Source organism: Aulonocara sp. 'chitande type north' Nkhata Bay, linkage group LG1 (assembly GCF_057382095.1).
Source record: "Aulonocara sp. 'chitande type north' Nkhata Bay isolate Kocher_YH1m ecotype deep benthic linkage group LG1, A_spYH_male_GT1.1, whole genome shotgun sequence".
In the NCBI taxonomy this organism is placed as follows: domain Eukaryota; kingdom Metazoa; phylum Chordata; class Actinopteri; order Cichliformes; family Cichlidae; genus Aulonocara; species Aulonocara sp. 'chitande type north' Nkhata Bay.
In genome coordinates, this window is record NC_141344.1 from 41,347,373 (window position 1) to 41,366,199 (window position 18,827).

Consider the following 18,827-nt stretch of genomic DNA (forward strand, 5'->3'; position numbering starts at 1 on the left):
AGAAATTTTCACAGAGATCATAAAGTAATTAAATCAAGTAGTAATTAAGTAATTAAATCACAGCTCATAGTTTGGTTGTTTATTTTCAAATGTTTTTTTCTGTCTGTTGGTCTGTTTGATGACAATTTGGACTCCTCTGGGAGATGAGGACACACCCACATTTGTGTCATACCGCAGTCATGTTGTCCTCCATAAATAGCAAAAAGCTTAAATAAATAGATGATTTTATGCTTACTGACATCTTAAAAGGTACAAACTAATTTAAATAAAGAGAATTCAGAGAAAGTAAAAATATTTGTACATTTATAAATACTTCAAATATAGAACAAGAACTTTAGTTTTTAACATTACGTGCTAATCAAACCCTAATGTCGATCACTGCACGGCACAAAATACATATTATTTATTTTCCTGTTCAAGCATGCTTCATGTTTATTGGTTATGTACAATGGTTTTACTGGACCAGCCCACTGCAGATCAAATGTACACTGCATATGGTTAAGGAACAAAAGTTAGTGACACACTGATTTAAAATCAAAACAAAAAATCAAAACAGCAACAAACAACCTAAACGCACTATTTCTCAATAATAATGAGATACGTATGACACTTTTGTTTGTATAATGATTACTTTTTCTACACTGATTACTGGTCAGCAGTCACAGATGTCAAGTGTAGCATCCTGTGAAATAATAGCGCGTGTGAGATCGCAGACGGCATATTGTGTCGGATGCTAAGTGTAGTTACATCATTCTGAGTAGAAACAAAGAACCGCAGCGACCCCGCAGCATCACCCAGTCTGTGAACGGAAATACGACTCTCCGCCTTCAAAATAAATGCCCGCATCTTTTCAACGCGGTTCTTCGGGTGCTACATTACATGTCAAAGCGATGTTGTTACTGCAAAACAACATGAAGGAAGCGATTAAATACTGTAACGATGGGTGTCTGGCAGATAAAATCTGCTATAATTAAGCAAAGTTCAACTGAAATGCAAACAAACAAATAGATGAATGCATTAAAAACACTGATGCTGGAAAGGAATAAGATAAATCAAACTGCTGATGCAATTCTTGCTGCTGATCAGAATTGTTGCTTCTAAGTGAAAACGTGTTTTTGTGTTTGTGTTACTTCTCAAGCTTTTCCTCTGAAAGCGGAAATCAGTGCTGTTGGTGTCCAGTTAATTTGATAGTACTCAGGCTTCGCACAGCAGGCAGTTTGAATTTCCACCCAGGCCCTTCGCGACAGACCCACAGCTGTAGTCAGCAGTAAACCAGGAGGGAAAACGTAGGTCAATGGATTCACTACAGCCCGCTCTGCGTGGGCAGGAGCGTGGATCCGTGTTTAACGTTTAAACCAACCGGGACACTAAATGTCATTGTGTTCACAGTTCGCTGTGGTCATGCGTGTGGGTTTGGTTTGCTCCTCTGTAGGCTGGCGGATAATGTAACGGGCTGAAGGCGTTTTTGGATGCTGCGGGGTGCGCGCTGCGGATTCACATCCAGATGATCCTCCATTCATTTTCCCGTTTTTTGGCTCTAACGAGCGCCGTGCCGTTTCGATCCCGCACCCAGCTGATCAGATGATTCTCAGCTCTGTTCACAGTGAGTCCGTGTAAGTGATTTTTGTACAAATACAACCAGGGGCGGATCTAAAGAAATTTTCTTAGGGTGGCATAGGAATCAAATGGGGTGGCAAAATCAAAGCAATTTCTTTACATACATTCTGTAATATGCATTATATATGGTTAAAATACGTCAAACGCAGTAAATGTACACGTTTCGTAGGTTCTTATTTTCTTTAGCCCAAACAAATGGAAAATATCTGTTACATAAAACAAGTGAATGTAGATTTCATGTACTGTATAGCCTGTGTAATAAATAAACATAGCCCAATAAGTACAAAATTCAGAAATCTACACAACATGAGGTGGTTTAGTTAAATTAGAAATAACCACGTGGTTACAAGGTTACATTTACACAAAATCTGCACTGTCATGAAAAGATTTTTCACCTGAAATTTAAACCTAATTTGTCATAATTTATTGAGGGCCAGGGTATAACTGGCCATTTTTGACTGCTTTTCATTTTACCTTTGTATTTCACTTTTAAAAATTATTTACCTTGTCTTGTGTGGTATCTTTTATTTCAGCACAATCTGAATTTACAGTTATGTTTTCACTGGCATACTGTCATAGTATAATATGGGCACAATAATCTAAAATCACACAAAAAACACAAAATCTGAGTAGAAGAAAGTTGTATTTTGTTACTGTAAAAGCCACAAACATGTTTAGCGAAAACTGTGAATTTTAAAAACTTATGCACAATTTTTGCATACAATAAAATTATAAACAACTATTTTTCTAAAGATGCAGCCAAGGCCTCTGTGTTTTCTGTACAACTATTTGAGCCTACTACTAAAACTAAAATTATACAAATCAAATCAAATCAAATCACTTTTATTGTCACATCACATGTGCAGGCACACTGGCACAGCACATGCGAGTGAAATTCTTGTGTGCGAGCCCCACAAGCAACAGAGTTGTGCAAAATACAATAATGTAAACAAGCAAATTACAAGAATGGCTACATCTGAAACTAATAAATATATGTACAATATATAATAGTGTATGCATTTCTGGATGTGTATACTAAATATTTTCCTACGTGTGTGTGTGTGTGTGTGTGTGTGTGTGTGTGTATACACATTTTTACAAATTAAATAGTAAAAAAATAAAATAAAATAATAATAATAATAATAATAATAAAATATATAAAATATACAGAGTTGAATATGTGCAAAACAGTGGCATTACTGTACAGTATGGAGTGCATAATGTTGAAGTTCCAGTAGTGAAGCTGAGGTGTCTATGACGTGTTCAGCAGTCTGATGGCCTGATGGAAGAAGCTGTCTCTCAGTCTGCTGGTACGGGACCGGATGCTGCAGAACCTCCTTCCTGATGGAAGCAGTCTGAACAGTTTATGGCTGGGGTGACTGGAGTCCTTGATGATCCTCCCCGCTTTCCTCAGGCAGCGCTTCCTGTAGATGTCTTGGAGGGAGGGAAGCTCACCTCCAATTATCCGTTCAGAGCACCGCACTACTCGCTGGAGAGCTTTGCAGTTGTAGGCGGTGCTGTTGCCATACCAGGTGGTGATGCATCCAGTGAGGATGTTCTCAATGGCACAGTGATAGAAGGTCCTGAGGATGCGGGGGCTCATGCCGAATCTTTTCAGTCTCCTGAGAAAGAAGAGGCGCTGCTGCGCCTTCTTCACTGTTTTGTGTCACAATAAGATGCCACACAAATTATTTGTGCCACTCCAAAAAATAGTTTCTGTCCACCACAAGACAGAGGAGCACATCACACTCCTGAAACCTGCAGGTATGACAACAGGAAGTGTATCACTCCTGTTTCCCACCTGGAGACAGCGTTTACACTGCAATCTGCCTTTGATGACTTTTTGGCAGCGACTGTGACATCCAGCAGTGCCCTCAGTGTCACACAAAACAAAACAATGACTACACTATACACTAACTGTACACTCCAAACACGCTAAATGTCACAAATCTCTCAAATCTCAAACCACACTGTTGATGTCTCCTCTTTCTCGCTCACTTGCTCTCACCATCGTCACTCCCAAAGCTCTCTCACCTTCCTAAGGTCGACATGGTACATTTTCCCACCAATAGGAAAGTAGTGACGTTTTGTTGTTGTTGTTCATGTTGTTGTTTTGTGCTGTCCTTAGAAAATGCAGTTTTTACAATTTCTTCTTGCACAAAACGTGACGATAGTATTCAGAAAAAAGCATTGTCTATATATATATAACTCTGTTTTCACATGGCGTATTAACACAATTTAAAAACTACTATATATAGTTTGAAGTCTGAACTGTCAAAGGAAATTGAAATTGAAATGACGACTCAGTCAGTCTGCATCTTGTTGCTATGTCATGTGATTTGGAGGCGATGACGTGTCCGTAGACCCCAGAGGGTTAATACTGCACACCTTCATTCCATTTCTACAGTGTTGAAATCTAAAATCTCACTGCAATAGACAACACTGTCATATGCAAAACTACAATGGCACAAGGATGACAAGAGATTAGTTGCCACCGCAGTAGATCCGCCCCTGAATACAACTAAAAACGTGAAATGTTGATTTGTATTTATTGATTTTGACAGACATGTCACTATTGCTGTTATTGTCAGAATGTAGGTTATCGATTGGATGGGAAGGAATTGTGTTAACTTTTTCGTCCATTATATTCGTTGTTGTGACTGTGGCCTGTCTGCATTGTGTCTGTTTGATTCTGTTATGTGTCTTATTTCACAGAAAACCAGATTAGCACAGAATGAACATTTGACTGTGTTGTTTCCAGGTGTCAAGCCTCTCCTGAGGAAGAACCGATTCTTTCTTCCTGCCATCCAGCAGCCATGGACTCCCTCCCAGAGTATTCTCTGTTCCTGGTTCGGATCCTGGAAGAGTTGGACACCAAGCACACCACCATGTCCTACCAGGACCTGTGCAAGTCTCTGTGTGCTCGCTTTGACTTGGTGCACTTGGCCAAGCTCCGCAGCCTGCTCTTCCACACAGCCTGCCTGGACCCTGCCTTCCCAGCCACCCTCTTCAAGGACAAGATGCGCTGTTCCACTGAGGACCCGCTGTCCAAAAAGCTCATGGTTGCAGCGGACATTGTCACCATGTTCAATTTGATCCACATGAATGGAGGAATAGCCAAAGATAAGCTTCCTATAGTTCAAAGAGCCACGTTTCACAAGAGTCAGTCAGTGGAGTTCTGCAGGTCTGACAGTGATCACCTTAAGTATCAGGACTGTGACAGGGGGATTGGTTATGAGCACATGGATCACCCCAGGGAAGGGCGCCATCACCACCACTCTCAGCAGCATCCTGTGGCTCAGAACGCCCCTCCCTGTGCTAATTCCTCTGATTGCAACAGCCGGCAGCGCTTTCTTGTCTCCTCAGGACCAAACTTCCTCCTGGGCATGAGGAAAGACATGAAATGTAGAGCAGGCTCTCTGGACAAGCTGCATCATCTGCCTCAGTACTCTAGCAGCAGTCCACCATCACCACCTTGTGAAATGCAGAGCACCTACTTTCCTATGGACATAGACACCGAGTCCACCACTGACCAGGAGTCCCTGCAGAACATGGGACATCCAGAGCCCTTCTCTCTTCACACTTGCATCCAGAAGAGAAACGATTTTAAGAAGGATTTTCACAATTTTGTGGCTTTTTCACCACAGGTTTGTGTTTTTAGGGTGCTGTTGAAAGGAATTACTGAGACAGATGTCTATAGGGAGACGGCCAGGTGACATATGAGATGGTACACAAGTTTAGTAAACGAAATGGAAATTTGAGTTTCATTTGAGTTGAATAGTCTATTGGAGATTCATAATTTAAATATACTAAATTATACCCTAACCCGTGTTTGTAGACACACAAAAATGCACACAAACACGTAAACATATATGTAAAACATTTTTAAAAATTTGAAGGCAATGTTATGGGCATTTTATTTACGTCCTCTGAAATGCAGTGATGAAAAAAAAAACAATAATACAAGGTTGTTAAAGTGTGACCCACAGGCCGGTGGCCTTGATCATATGTTTTGCTGCTCACTAGTTTGATGGCCAAACAACACAATACTATGATATGACACCACAAGTATTTCTCCTCAACTTTGACTCTTCTGCTTTAGCAAAGTAAACATTCCTCACACTGACAAATACAGCTGGTGTCAGGAAATGTAACAGCCACCCAATGAAATATTCATTGTCACAAAAACAACAAGTGCTAACCTAAGCCTCCATTTTCTGAACAGACAAATTATAAAGAATATGCAAGTACTGAGTGAGTGCATTTTCCCCTTTGCGACCCTTAATCATATGCTGGCTCCCTGACCTGACCGTGTCGAAAATGTTTTGCTTCTTTTAGAATTGTGAACCAGTAAAGACAGACAGAAAGTGGGAGAGTGGGTGGACATGCAGCACAAGGCCACAGGTCATACACCTGGGCTGCTGCCCGCCGGTCATGTGGTTTCCTGCTCACCCACTGAGCTAAAGTGGCACCTTGTGTACAACACACACGAGAGTGTTTTAATATTTACTTATTTTCTCCCACTATTATCAATACCTGCTTTGATTTAGTGAATAATAGTGTTATCTTAATAATCTCACATCCCAAATATTCTAAACGAACTAAACATGAAAGATTCGATGTCCTGTCAATAACACACACACATAGTATAATAAAAATGTTTTGTATACGGTCTTGTACAGTTTATTGATACAGATGTTCCTGACACCTCTATTGTCTTGTAATTAAAGTTGATTGATGTGCTAAAAAATAGTAACATAATGGATGATGTGACTAGATTCTCTACACCGAAGATCTAATTAGTCCATTTGTATTTTATAAATCAGTTATTGCCCAGATTTCTCTGTAGTATTGTGTTATTTCATAATTCTAAACTTTCTTAATCCCCGAGTTATGATTGATAATTGCTGCATTTTTGTGCCTTTAAGCCAACTCCATCTTTGTCTTGGTTATTGTTGCAGGTCATCACCAGTGAGTGCAAACAGGGCAGTAAGGCTGCTGAAGGTTACCACAATAGGGAGTTACGTAAGCCTGCTACCTTCTTCAACCGTAGCTTCGAACTGCCCTACAGTAACCCCTACTTTGAACCGCCACTTAACTCCCCCCTACAGGACAGACGGAGGGTGAAGCACGAGAGCCTGGATGACTTACAGGTGTCAACTTATTTTGGTCCAACCACCGTCTCTGAGTGTGTTAGTAGCAAGAAGCACATTAACAAAGCAGGGAAACAGCCAGTATGGCCCATGAAGAGCCTCAGTCTCAACGCAGAAGAGGGCCCTCCTGTTTCAGAAAGGATTTTTCAAAGCAGCAGACCACTCAAAGAAAACCATCAGTGTAACATTATTACCACTGAGAGTGAGCAATATTTTCACACCCCGATGCAAAAGGTATCAGCGTCACCTGGCTTTGCAAAGAAAAGTACTGAAATAAAACCCAAGGATATATCACTGATGGGTAGGGGACCCGGAGGTCTGGACAATGGAGACGTAGCCAAAAGGTTTGGGGACAAAAATACGAAGAATGCATCCTTTCAAGAAGGGGAAAGCGCCTCTAGTGTTGGAACACAAACTGAGCGGATTGAACAGAAGAAGCTGAAAGAATACCAATCTAAGTATAACGACAGCGAAAGGCACGGTTTGAAACGCTCAGTTGAGGAGTGTGAGGTCATTAGTGATGACATAAGTGATATTTTTCGTTTTCTGGATGATATGAGTGTTTGTGACTCTCTGGGTGTTGTTCAGTCATCATGTTACAATAGTAATGGGTCTCTGTCTCAGGTAAAGTCAGAAGGTGACAGCTCCCCTGAATGCAACACAGTCAAATTAGCCAAGTCTAAGGTAGACCGCCTGTTCCATTCACTTGAAAACACTGATGATGAGCTCAAAACAAGTGTGTGTAAGCTTGTGAGGAGAATTGGTGAGATTGAGAAGAAGTTGGAGTCTTTGTCGGGGGTTCGCAGTGAAATATCCCAGGTACTTTCCAAGCTCAACAAACTGGATGAAAAGATCCAGGAGCCTGAGGCCAATGGGAGGCACGGGGAGAAAGCATCATCATCATCATCCAGGTCCAATGCCACACCGACAAAGGCTCAACCCTACCCACATCCACATTTCAACAGTACTGCTCTTTCACCCCATGTTTACCAGTGCAACACCACTGGTCACAATGTGAAAACAGACAATGGATATGTCGGAGAGTGGTGTTGCTCAGATGGGAGTAATAGCAACACTCTTGGGATTAAGGCTGTGAAGAAAGGCATGCTATTCAGAAGGTCTTCCTGTTCACTCAACGAGGAGCCCATGGCTACCGAGTCGAAGGTTGCTAGCATAACCAACTCTCTACAGGACCGGGGGACTGTGTCCTACTCCTGTCACCCTGAGGACAGAGACAAGGATAGGCATCGGAAGGTTAAAGAGGTATGTGTGTGTGTGTGTGTTTGTATAAAGAAACACAAATTCAGTAACAAGAATTTTGCATGGCACTTGTAGATTTTATGGAATCATTTTACATTGTATTCACAAAGCATGAGAGAGTTTTTAAAGGGAAACAATCTGGAATGTATATTGTGTCCTGGAGTTATCACTTGTATGATCAGACGAGATATCGGGGCAGTAGGTTTATAAGTATAACTGCTGATATTCGTCTACTTAACTAAATGCACATTCTTATTTGTATCTGTCATTCTTCTTGTGAAGGTGATGTTAGATCATGCATTATGCTGAACTGGAGTTAGTATAAGAAACCAGTCATTGTTTTAGTCTTGGCTGCATTTTGGTCACCTTAACAAGCTTGTGTGTTGTGTCTTACTGGTGACCCTGGTGTAGAAACATCTGATTGGCCTGGACAGACCTCTAACTGATGGAACACCTTTGGCATGAGTCAGAGCAGAGACCGTGAGTCAGGCCTTCTTATCCAACATCAGGCCCAGGATCCTCCAGCAGTCACCAAGCTCAGCCACCAGGCCACAACCAGGCTTCAATAGCCCAGGACCAGGCTTCCTTATTAGCCTCCAGCCATTTTTGCAGAAGACAGACTGACTAGGGTTGTGGACAGTGAATGCTCCTACTTTTCCCTTCACAAAGCACCTTATGTTTTGCTCCTGTGCCTTGTCATTTGCACATTATCAACTGATTGGCGTCACAAACCAACAAGGTCGGCTAATATCAACAATCTGCTTGACATTCTCAAGTAACACACTTTTGTGGTGTCCGACTAGCGTAACAATCAAAAGGGGAAAGGTTTCTATTGCTTCCCTCTAGTGCTGACACATCTAGCATTCCTTAACAACTGTGAATTGTGGAAGCCAACTGTCAACTTCCTGCTAAGCAACAACTAAACAGGTTAACTGTGTTTGTTTATATCTTAATTGAGCAAAGATGGGTACAGTCTCTGAGGATGAGATTGAGGGGATTAAGAAATCTCTATGTTGTATGTCAGGAGAGTTTTCTAATATCTCCAAACAACAGAAGTTGCTATTGCAGTATGAATGACTTAATAGTAAGTGGAATACAGAACGTATGGCAGAGCTGCAGAGGAAGAAGCTGGCATCTCTCAGCTCTGGGTACTTCTTGAGCTTCTCATGTTCCTTTTTCCTGATGTTGCTATCACTCAGGATAGCTACATCGATCACTGTCTTCCTCAGCTTGTTCACCATTACAATGTCCAGTTGGTTAGCCATCACCAGTTTGTGTCTGTATCTGTAGTCTCACCTGATCTTAGCTCTGTCATTCTCAACCACACTAGAGGACGTGTCCCATTTTGACCTTGACTTCCAGGAAACACCACAGATGTTCCTGTATATTATTTTGGCCACCCAGTTATGTTGCACATCTTTGGGGTCTTGCCTGGTGTGGTAGACCCCAGCCTCTGTGGATCTTGTGTTTAGAGCCTGTTCCTGTGCTGCCATGAACAGTGTCTCTTAGCTGTCTTTCAGTCCATCCTCGTCCAGCCACTTGATGTCAGTGTCTTCTGTCTCCACCTTTGGCCAGCTGATTATCTGATCACTGGCAGGGTGTAGGTACTATGATATGGTGATGTGATATGTTACTATGAAGTCTTTAACATTAGATGTGGCCTCATTATTCAAGAATTTGTATGAGGAGAAACATTTTAAATTCGATTTTGGATTTAACAGGTAGCCAATAAAGAGAAGCCAGCATTAGAGACATTTGCTCTCTTTCCTGTCACTGTCAGTACTTTGCCTGCAGCATTTCAAATCACCTGAAAGGTTTTCATATAGCCTCGAATTCTCCCATGAAGGTTTTTCAGCTTCACTCTGAGTTAGGATGTTTTTTTAATTTTAGAGATATTGCACAAATACAAGAAAGCAACCCCACATATTCGTTTAATGTGCACATTGAAGGACATATCCTGGTTAAAAAATGACTCCAAGATTCCTCACAGTGCTGCTGCAGAGTAAGGTAATGCCACCGTAGCTCGTTAGAACGTGTATGCTTTACTGTTTCTGTTCTATAATTTGGAAACTAAGAATTGGGAAACTTTTCTGATATACTATTTCTTCTGATTATCAGTTTGGCTGATTTACAAGTACTCTTTCAAGAATCTTTGAGATTTTTTGAGAAAGGAAGGTTAGAGATTGGTCTATAATCAGCTAAGACACTGGGTCAAGTGATGGCTTTTTATGCAAGGATGAGAGGTGAAACGTCTTCAAGCAACTTAAAGAAGTCCAGACGCTTTTCTTTGCAAGCTCCTTTGACTACGATGACCTGGATGACTGAGAACCTTCACAGACACTTTTTATGCAATGGTTTACTGCCAGCTTAAAAGCCTGTAGTATGCAGCCTGTTAATAGAGATAGACTAATCATATTCAAAACTGAAGTATTCATTTTTGTAGGATTCATATTATTGCATTACTTCTAGGCTAGACTACTGTAATTTGTTATTATGAGGACGTCCAAAAAACTCCCTGAAAAGCATTCAGCTGATCCAAAATGCTGCAGCAAGAGTCCTGACAGGGACTAGAAAGAGAGAGCAGATTCCTCCTGTGTTGGCTTCCCTTCATTGGCTTCCTGTTAAATCCAGAATACAATTTAAAGTTCTTCTCATCGGCTGGGGGATGTGTGTAAGTACTGCTGTTCAGCAGTGGGGTGTTTGTGTCACGTCCCCCACCCAACAGCACTCTAGTTTTCATACAGTAATAGTCATCCCGTATATACACTCACACTCCACAGCACACTTTGTCACACTCTGCCAGGTGCGGGGGTCTACAGGTCGTTTGTGGGGCGCTGTGGCTGCGTCCTGGCTTGCTGTTTCAGAGGGACGTCTCCTTACCGCACCGCCGGGGGGATTGTCAGTGTGTGCGTGTGTGTCTTTGTGTGTCAATAGTGGGTTCGTGGGTATTATTAGTCCTTTATTCAGCCAGGTAAAAATCTCATTGAGATCTAATTTCCAAGAGAGACCTGGAATCAGGTGTTTCTTGGGGGTGTGTGTGTGTGTGTGTGTGTGTGTGTGTGTGTGTGTGTGTGTGTGTGTGTGTGTGTGTAGCTGGGTTTTTCCTTTCCACTGTTACTAAGCACTTGCTCAAAGGGGGATCAAGTGATTGTTGGGGTTTTCTGTTGTCTTTGTATTATCGTGGGGTCATGACCGTGCAGTATAAAGCACCATGAGGTGATTTGGTGCTTTATAAATAAAATTGAATTTAATTGAAAAGTGAATAGGACTTTTCTGAGCATTCTTGTAGCAATGGTGTCTAAAAATCGATCATTTGGAGGGAGTGAATATTGAAGTTAACTCAGGAACAAGTTTAAAAGAACATAAGTAGTGCTGAAAGTATCTGGACGTAATGATATATCTGTGAGATGGTTGTAAATATTTCTCTGCGGTGATTAAAATCTGCTGTGTTTATCCTTCGCTGTTTTCTTAGACAGATCGAAAGCGTCAATATGAGCTCCCCCAAGTGCAACGACTCCAAAAACAATCAAAGGATTCCTACCTGACTGAGCAGGTTTTTTCACCGCATCACTTCAACCCTTCTGTCAAGGCCCATATGAAAGACAGCTCTCTGTACGCTGATGTAAGGCTCACCAGTCCATCAGCTGGGATACGTGGCCAGCCATCCTGGACCATTGAGGAATACAAACGCAATTCAGGAAAGAAGGAAAAGCAGCTCACTGCTCTTGACCTGCAGGTACAGTTCTGGGCTCTGCATACATATTGCATATTATGAAATGTCGAGCAACTTAATTTCTGAACCATACCCTAGTCATGCTGCTGTAGATTCAGGCTTCTGGGGGTCCTTCTATGATCCACTGAGCATTTTTTTCTCCACTCACCTCTTGTCACTCATTAAATTCTGTCTTCTATCTCATATAGTTTGTGTTTTACATACTTATCACTTAAAATCTTCACAAAAATATGCATGTATTATTGAAACCATTTCACTTCAATCCCACCAAAAGCAACAAGAAGTAGTGGGTAATGAAATCTGTTGGAGTATCTAATTGTTGTTTTGTTTCGTAATACAATCACACAATGATATTGTCCAAAAGGAGCCAAGAATCCATCCTGGCCATTTATATTCAGCACCAAGTCCCAAAAAGTTGATTGTGTTCATCTGGATGTAGCGTTTCCAGAAACATTTGGTCACTCATCAACTGACTTCTTCAGTCTTCAGCACCAAGGACAGTACTTTGACAAATAAATAAATTAGAATAGAATAGAATAGAATTCAACTTTATTGTCATTGCACATGCACAGGTACAGGGCAACGAAATGCAGTTTGCATCCATCCAGAAGTGCTTTAGTGATATAGATATATTACAATATATATTAGCAATAATATAGATATGTGAGTATATTACAGAAATGGGTCTATTATGGTATGTTATAATGTACACGGTATGAAGTATGTTGTGAATATTCTATAACTATAAGTATGTACAGGCTGTAGTGAGTACAAGCTATGTACAGGATATGAACAGGATATAAATATGAAAAACTATACAGAATATGAAATAAATAACTTTACAGAATCTGGGATATACAGCTATACAGAAATGGGAACTATGCAAGTTGTAAACAGTTGTAGAATTAAAGATTATTGAATGTACAGAATGATTATTTACACAGAGCTATACAGTAGTGCAGTTAAGATAAGTGAGGGTGTAGATAGTTTCTACAGAGGCTATATAAAGTGCTAGTGGTTGTGAGTGGTGGTTCAGTCCATGTTATTATTGTGTTTGAGGGTACAGTTGTCCATTGTGGGTGTGTGTATGTTCAGTCCATGAGTTTAACGTGGGTCAGATGTCAGGAGGCAGAGTTCAGGAGTCTGACAGCTGTGGGGAAGAAGCTGTTCCGGTACCTGGTGGTCTTAGTCCGGAGGCTCCTGTAGCGCCTCCCAGAGGGCAGGAGGGTGAAGAGTCCATGTGATGGGTGACTGGGGTCTCTGATGATTTTCCCAGCCCTCTTCAGACACCGCTTCCTGTAGATGTCCTTTATAGCAGGAAGTGGTGCTCCGGCGATGCGCTGGGCAGTTTTCACGACCCTCTGCAACGCCTTCCGGTCCGAGGCAGAGCAGTTCCCGTACCAGACTGTTATACAGTTGGTCAGGATGCTCTCGATGGTGCAGCGATAGAAGTTCACCAGGATGTCTGAGGACAGGTGGTTCTTCCTCAGAGTCCTCAAGAAGAAGAGGCGCTGGTGAGCCTTCTTGACCAGCTTGGAGCAGTTGGTCGTCCAGGTGAGATCCTCGGAGATGTGGACTCCCAGGAACTTGAAGCTGCTCACACGCTCCACAGCCGTCCCCTTAATGTGGATGGGTGGATGTGGGTCAGCATTCCTCCTGTAGTCCACGATGAGCTCCTTGGTCTTCTCGGTGTTAAGCAGCAGGTTGTTTGTGTCGCACCACTCAGCCAGACGATCCACCTCCTCCCTGTAGGCGGCCTCATCGTTGTCACTGATGAGGCCAATCACCGTGGTGTCATCTGCAAACTTAATGATGGTGTTGGAACCATCAGCAGGTCTGCAGTCGTGGGTGAAGAGGGAGTAGAGGGAAGGGCTCATCACACAGCCTTGTGGTACACCGGTGTTCATTGTGATGGTAGATGAGCAGCGGTTATCCAGCCGGACACGTTGGGGGCGGTTGGTCAGGAAGTCCAGTAACCATTTGCAGATGAGGGAACTGATGCCCAGGTCTGTCAGTTTCCTGATGAGTTGTGAGGGGTGGATTGTATTGAACGCTGAACTGAAGTCTATAAACAGCATTCTGGTGTAGGTGTTGTTGTTGTCCAGGTGTGAGAGGACAGAGTGCATTGCGATGGAGACTGCATCCTCTGTGCTCCTGTTCTGGCGGTATGCGAATTGGTGGGGGTCCAGGGTGGGGGGGAGACAGGATTTGAAGTGTGCTAGGACCAGCTGCTCTAAGCACTTAGTGATGATGGGGGTGAGTGCTACTGGGCGATAGTCATTGAGGCAAGATGGGTTGGAGTTTTTGGGTATCGGGACGATGGAGGTGGATTTGAAGCAGGCCGGTACCACAGCGTGGGCCAAGGACCATACACGAGGAGGTCTTGCAACTTTGGACGTATAGAGGGGCACACTTAAGGCAGCTATTACTCCAACCCGAGATACAATCCTTGTCATAGTTAATACAGGGTTTTTTTATCGTACCCAGGGGTGACCCAGAAAAAGAGGTGTGTGCTGTGCTTTGAACAGGCAAAAATTGATTTGTTCCGTGCGATTACCAGAAAGGGGGAGAGTGACTGTCATTTTTAGCATCTACGTGGATGTTAAAATCACCCACAATAATTGTTTTAACTGAGCTGAGCACTAAATCAGATAAAAAGTCTGAGAAATCAGACAAACTCTGTGTAAGGCCGAGGTGGACGAGTACAGGGAAGTGCAGTAGTCCTGTTCCAGTCAGGCAGCCATTTATTTTGCTCCTTCGTCCAAAGGAAGGCTGCTTGGGTGGTCTTCCAGAGTGGATGTTGGTAACATATGGAGGCCTCAAAAGGTAGCAGACCAGTTGACCAGCAGGTCATGCAGTTTTGGGTGTATTCCAACCAGGCAAGCTGCATGGTCCGGTTGGAATTCCAGCTCCTGATTGACCTATTTAATTAGCAATGGGTGGTGAATTTAAATGTATGGTAATGACAGATAATTTTGATATCAGACATAGTTTATCTCCCCACAAACACACAGTTTTAAAATAAAACTTTTTTTCCTGCTCATTTGATAACAATTCCCCACTTTCACTCACTTACACTAACAGACACACACGCATGCACAGACACACATGCATGCGCACACACAAACACACGCATACACACACAACAGATATTCTGGTTATTCATTTGAAATTCTTGAGTTTAGACATTTAAAATACATAATTTCACTCTGTAAGTAATTTAAAGAATATGAGCTTTTCACTATTCATTCAGACGTTTATAGTAATAAGCCTATTGGAAGCTCTGGATACCAGGATCATTGAATTAGAGACTCATCTGAAAGCCTGATGCTCAGCCTCCTCCGCCCCAGCTTTGCTACCACCGATGGTACACCTGGACCTCACACAGAGTTTCTGTCTGACTTCTCACTCACAATAAAACAATTATTGTGGGTGATTTTAACATCCATGCAGATGCTAAAAATAACAGCCTCAACACAGCATTTAATTAAAAAATGTTTTTTTTTAAAGCCAAATGGAAAACATCCCTAATTGTTATTTATAGTCTTTGTGTCTTTCATCAGACCCAGGAGTCGTTAAACCCCAATAATCTGGAGTACTGGATGGAGGACATCTACACCCCAGGCTATGACTCGTTGCTCAAGAGGAAAGAGGCAGAATTTAGGAGGGCCAAGGCGTGTAAGATTGGAGCACTGATTGCAGCTGCTACTTGCACTGTGATCCTGGTTATTGTTGTTCCAATTTGCACCATGAAATCATGAATAAATGAGAAAGGTGGTAGCCATGCACAATGGATGTTATACTTCTACCTGTAGGTGTTTTCTTTTTGTGGACCAGTAAGTGCAAAGCAAACTGAGTGACAGCATGAGAATGTACGACTTTACATTGTTTTTTTTGTTTTTATGGTGTTTACATCTGGGAGTATTGCCAATGTAGAAATATTAAGGTTATAAAATCAGCAAGTGCATAATATCTATCTGTCTATCTGTCTATCTATTAGGGGTGCAACGATACTCGTATCGATATTGAACCGTTCGATACAGTGCTTTCGGTTCAGTACGCATATGTATCGAACAATACAACATTTTTAATTTATTTTATCAACTTTTCTTCGGACGATGCTGTCTGTGTTCAGCGCTCAGTGGATCTGTGTTCGACTACTCTGCCTAGACTGTCGAGCGCAGATCCACTGAGCACAGCACAAGCTAGCAAGACAGAAGCTAAGCTCGTTGCAACATGGCAAATTGAACCTCCCCCACCCTCATTCAGATCTGGCGTTTGGAACTATTTTGGTTTTCATGTGACGTATGACCCTGAAGGTAAGCGAGTCATGGACTAAAGTAAAACAGTATGTTGGATGTGCCACGCAATGCTCAATTACATGGGTGGGAGCTAGTGCGTTAGCGCAGTTAGCTCGTTCACGTGTTGACGCCATCCAGCCCCACGCACGGGGCGATCGGCGGTAGCTCGTTAACAGAGATTTGCCGTGTTGTGGCGTTAAGGTCATTTCAACGAGATTAACGCTGACAGCACTAGTGGGAACACAACGAATATGACTGCACATTTACGCAGACAGCATCCTAGTGCAAAGACAAGTGGAAGCAGACAAAAACAACAAGCACGCATGCTACAAACTTTACCCGAGTCATTTAGACAGCCGTTAGCACAGGATTCTCCTTATGGGGACCTGATATGTTTAATATGCTGCTGAGAATATAGCCCAGAAGAAGCGTATAGTATAGCTTTTATTTTGAAAGAGCCATTTCTCTGTAATAAACTCTCTTTTCCAAAGATGAGTGATTCCTCAATCAGATAGATTTTTTTTTGTTGTTGTTGTTTCAGCAACATTAAATTTAAAAACTGTACATTTGAGTTAAAATATATATTTATAATTTTAATAAATGACAAATTAAAAAAGCATGAACATTTTCTTGTATCGAAAAAATTTCGAACCGTGACACCAAAGTATTGAACCGAACCATGAATTTTGTGTATCGTTGCACCCCTACTATCTATCTATCTATCTATTTTAACAATTCTAGTTCATTGTAATGCTAGATGGAAGGTAGTTGATGTAATTGTCCATCTTAAACAACTACAGCACATGATAACAAAACTGTTGTAATTTTAGCCAACATATAGCAACTTATGATAGGGTATATATTTTTTATTTTTCATATGATTACTGTACTTTATTTTGTTCAAAGTTATTTTTTGATTAATTATCTAGTTGTGAGAATTTATCTTTATCAATAAAAACAAGCATTTGAGTAATGACATTTATGCTACACATTTTTCTAAATAGAAATATGTATGTCCTTTAGCCTAAGTACAGTTATACTCCAAAGTAGATGTATGACTATGTACAGTATGACTGTACAGCCAATGTGAATGTATTGATAACTTTTAGCCTACTTGTGAAGAATGAGAATTACATTTGAATGTTGCTGCAGTCTCCTCCTCTTTTTCTGAATTGTAACCAGCCAAAAGCACATGTCCTTTAAATAAAAAAGAAACTGTGGCTTTGTTCATTTCTTTGCAGGCATTTGTTCAGTGAATATTTCTACATCAGTGTCCTAGCTAGCGAACTCACCTAAGAGGATTAAATGGGCTGGACAATTAACTGGACCAGCTTCTTTAGTGAAGCCAAATGTGTAAACAGAACAGAACAGCTGTAATGTTGTAGTCCAATGAGCACCTACACATTTTATGTGTAGGTGCTCATTGGACTACAACATTGCATTACAGATTTTCAACTTTTCAACTTATTGAACAGTTGAAAATCTAGCAGAACATTAGTTCTGCTAGATTTTCAACTGAAACAATTCACATACATTCGCTAATCTGTTCCAACTTCCTATCCAACTGATCTCCACTCAGTGTCTTAGACCCAAGCTATTCTGCCAGATACATGTTACTACAGATGAAATTATCAGTCTACTTTTGACTTTACACTTTTTTTAATTCTGTACATTCTGTTCATTTAATTTATTGTAAATATGTAAAATATTAGTCATTTATTACACAAATGGATTAATAATGAATGCATTCCAATGCAATACCCTCACATTTGTTTGAAACTATAAACTTAATTTGAATGTTATCCACCCGTTGAATGGCTTTTTCCACGCCCTGTAAAAGTAGCCATACGGGCAGACAGATAATATATTACTGCACAATATGTGCTGAAAGCATGTCCATACTGCGCGCCATGATAGCAACTTTTACAGTTTCATTGACACTTTCAGTAAAATATGAAAAGAAAAAACTATTTATTTTTACTTAGAGACACAAAATGAACATATCCAGTATTCATGTTCTGTATAGGTGTTTACTCAACAGACCCCTCTGGCTAACTGGCTTTACTTTTGTCAGTGATCAGGACATCAGTTTCCCCATTCTTAAATACTTCTAAATAAATGGTTGTGTTTTAGATCCTCAATGCAAACCATATCAATCTGCTGGAAACCCAGCTCTAAGCAGGCACCCACTGTGTCGTGTTTCTCTCTCCTTTTACTATCTATTGCTTTGAACTCGGAGCTGCAGTAAACTGTGAAAGTCTGTAAATATTGTTGAGATTTGAACCAGCTTGAAGTGTTAATTGAAAAATTATTGTAATAAAAACAAATTCTTCTGACTGTTAATGGATCTGTGTTTTTCTTATTCCTACACTGCATTCATACCCGAGAACACTTCGCCACTAAAGAGGAAATTCTTCTCAAAAGCAAATTATCCCTCCTGTCAAAATGGCGTGCTTCCACCAACACAATTACACAGCCTTTACTCGTCTTTTAAATTGTGCTGAGGCAGAACTGTCAAAGTTGAATTGCACAGGATGCTGTACTGTAGTAATGTGAGACCCACTGGGAATCTTGGCCATACTGAACATACTCACCAAAAAACATTTCTGTCACTAATTTTCACCAACAGTCTTCTGCCAGGCAGCTTTAAACATAACAACATATGATCTGGACAGTCTACAGCTTTATACTGATGAGTGTTTTGAGTGCGTCATCATGGGGAAACCAAACAAGACAGAGACTCCCTCCAAAAGAACAGGTACT

The 18,827-nt window shown here is 41.3% G+C and overlaps 1 protein-coding gene across 3 annotated transcripts; it reads left to right on the forward strand.

Moving 5' to 3' along the window:
- The first annotated feature begins 1,221 nt into the window (after positions 1-1,221).
- On the forward strand, positions 1,222-18,396 carry minar1 (membrane integral NOTCH2 associated receptor 1). 3 transcript variants are annotated; one of them, XM_086296534.1, is made up of 5 exons: positions 1,222-1,613; positions 4,379-5,264; positions 6,579-8,033; positions 11,503-11,766; positions 15,327-18,396. In XM_086296534.1, the coding sequence occupies exons 1-5, from the start codon at positions 1,582-1,584 to the stop codon at positions 15,522-15,524; spliced, it is 2,835 nt and encodes a 944-aa protein (XP_086152660.1). In that variant the 5' UTR covers positions 1,222-1,581; the 3' UTR covers positions 15,525-18,396. The 3 variants fall into 3 exon arrangements, with proteins under 3 accessions (XP_086152660.1, XP_086152669.1, XP_086152678.1); XM_086296543.1 differs by having other exon boundaries at positions 1,222-1,603; XM_086296552.1 differs by lacking the exon at positions 15,327-18,396 and having other exon boundaries at positions 11,507-11,707.
- The last annotated feature ends 431 nt before the right edge of the window (positions 18,397-18,827 follow it).